At 39.6% G+C, this 2,053-nt stretch overlaps 1 protein-coding gene across 1 annotated transcript in view; it reads left to right on the top strand.

The window, feature by feature from the left end:
• SEC16A (SEC16 homolog A (S. cerevisiae)) overlaps positions 1-2,053 on the top strand; it is a 24,534-nt gene that overhangs the window by 21,484 nt on the left and 997 nt on the right. The window contains exons 29-31 of the mRNA XM_009998956.1: positions 336-410; positions 1,041-1,100; positions 2,005-2,041. Coding sequence (XP_009997258.1) covers positions 336-410; positions 1,041-1,100; positions 2,005-2,041 — 172 coding nt within the window. The remainder of the gene's footprint in view (positions 1-335; positions 411-1,040; positions 1,101-2,004; positions 2,042-2,053) is intronic.

The raw sequence follows: 2,053 nt of genomic DNA, 5'->3' as shown, positions 1-2,053 counted from the left end.
GATTAGAAACAGTGTCTTGTATAGAGAATTCAAACTTCAGTTTAAAAACTCCTCGTGATTCTGAATAGCAGTTTCAGAGCCACAGTTTGTAAAAAGCATGTTGTTGTCATACACAAAACTGCTTGAATTTTACCTAAAGAGCTGGAGAAGGGAAATGCAAGTGAAAATGGAAGGGGGAAGCTGGTGAAAAGTGACCAAAGGAACCAAGAGCATAGGAAGTCTCACCCTGCTTGGTGTCTTGTAATGTTGTTTTGCTTCAGAGGGATCAGTATAGCAGAAATGGGAAATAGCATCTGAGTATCTGAGATTAACAAAAGTGCGTTGTTTCTCTTCAGTATTTGAACCCTGTCATCCTTCCTCCTGGGTCTGGTCCTCCCGTTTCCAACCCTGATGGCTCCCAGTCAGGAGAGGTAAGGCTTGATTCAAAGCAGTTAGTTTGTGCAGTGCATTTTAACCATTGATTTGTAGTGGACTTAACATGGGCTATCTCAAACAACCAGTAACTGATGCAGTTGCTGATAACTAGCAAAGGTGGAATCCTGTGGCTGCCTCCAAAATTGTACAGAAAAGACCTCTAAGCCCATACGAGAAGTTCAGCCTCTGTGTTCCTACATTGTCATCTCCTTCTGTCTAAGTAGACTTGTACAAGCCTTTTTCAGAGTAAAATGTCAGTAGCAGTTTGAGGATCTCTTCTTGCCTCCATGCATGCATATGATTTCACTAATATTAGGTGCCAGACACAACAAGGAGAGTAGATTGCTGTGTGCCAGGCAGAGTAACATGTCCCTTGACCCTACTAAATGTTTTCTATACCCACATAATTTTGTGCTTTAAGAAGTCCTTTTGGTTTAAACTAACTTCTTCCTTTACATTTATTTTTCGTATTTTTTAATTTATTTTTTTTAACTTGAAGTTGGTTTAACCTGTGGCAGTGAGACTTTTAAAATTAAGTGGAACAACTGGAAGCTTGGGGCAGTGACATGCATGATGATTTTTTTATTTGTGTTTTTTTGTATTTGTGTGTTCTTGCTGTTTTGTAGCTTTCGCGCTCTAGTTCAATGAGTTCATTATCACGTGAAGTCAGCCAGCATTTTAATCAGGTACATGTGGCTGGCCATTCTCATTTATGTTAACTTATTTTCTCTTCCCCCCCCCCCCTTTATTTTGCATTTGCTCAAATACTAATGCTGCTTTTAGTCATTTTCCCCTCTTCTCATTTCACAGAAATAACACTGAAAGTGGCTACTGATGTAGTGTTCCTTTTAACACTCAAACAGGGTCTTCAGAGGTTTTTTTGTATTCATGAGAATGCATGTAATCCAGGCATGCCTTGAATTTATCTTCATGTTCATATTCCTGAGTTTCACTTCATCATTTTGATCAGTGCTTTCCTGAGATACCAAAGTTATCAGCTGATTTTTAAAATAAAAACAAAACAAAACAAAAACCTCTTTAAAAGACTCACACAAGCAAAACCTTGTCATTCTGCTGATGCCAGTCTCAGATTGGTAATAAGACCATTGCCTGTTTCATCTGCAAAAGCCCCTGTAGGAATTAAAGGAATACTTCATCTCTGCTGTAAGTTCCAGTACTGTGGGATCACCCTAAAGGGGTGACATAAACATTCTGATATTTCTTAGTGAAGCAAAACTTGATGTAGAACCTTTATTTTGGGGCAAGTCCTAAGGTCTACTAACAAAAGCAGCAGGTACTAATTCAGTGGAGTCACACTGGTGTCTTGTTTTGGTTTTGCATGCTTTGGATTTTCAGAGCTCTTTACAGTTTATGCATGTGACCCTGTTTGGCCAAATCCTACATTAAGCAAGTTTAATATTAAGATATGGATGCAGACTGTACTGGCACTTTTTGCAGTGGTTACAATATGCTGCACTGTCCATATTGTTGGCATTATTACTGTGAATATTTTCTGTGTCACTGAGCAAACCATGTTTCAGAGGTGGTGAAGATCTGCAGTTTGTAACTTCAGTGTTGTCTGCTTTCTAGCCGGCCACTGTTCCACCTCCAGGAGGACCTTCAGCAGGCGCAGTGCCCT

The sequence above is a fragment of the Chaetura pelagica genome, unplaced genomic scaffold (assembly GCF_000747805.2).
Source record: "Chaetura pelagica isolate M959 unplaced genomic scaffold, ChaPel_1.0 scaffold405, whole genome shotgun sequence".
Classification (NCBI taxonomy): Eukaryota; Metazoa; Chordata; class Aves; order Apodiformes; family Apodidae; genus Chaetura; species Chaetura pelagica.
Note: the sequence above shows the minus strand (reverse complement) of the source record. Positions and strands in the feature narration are given on the sequence as shown.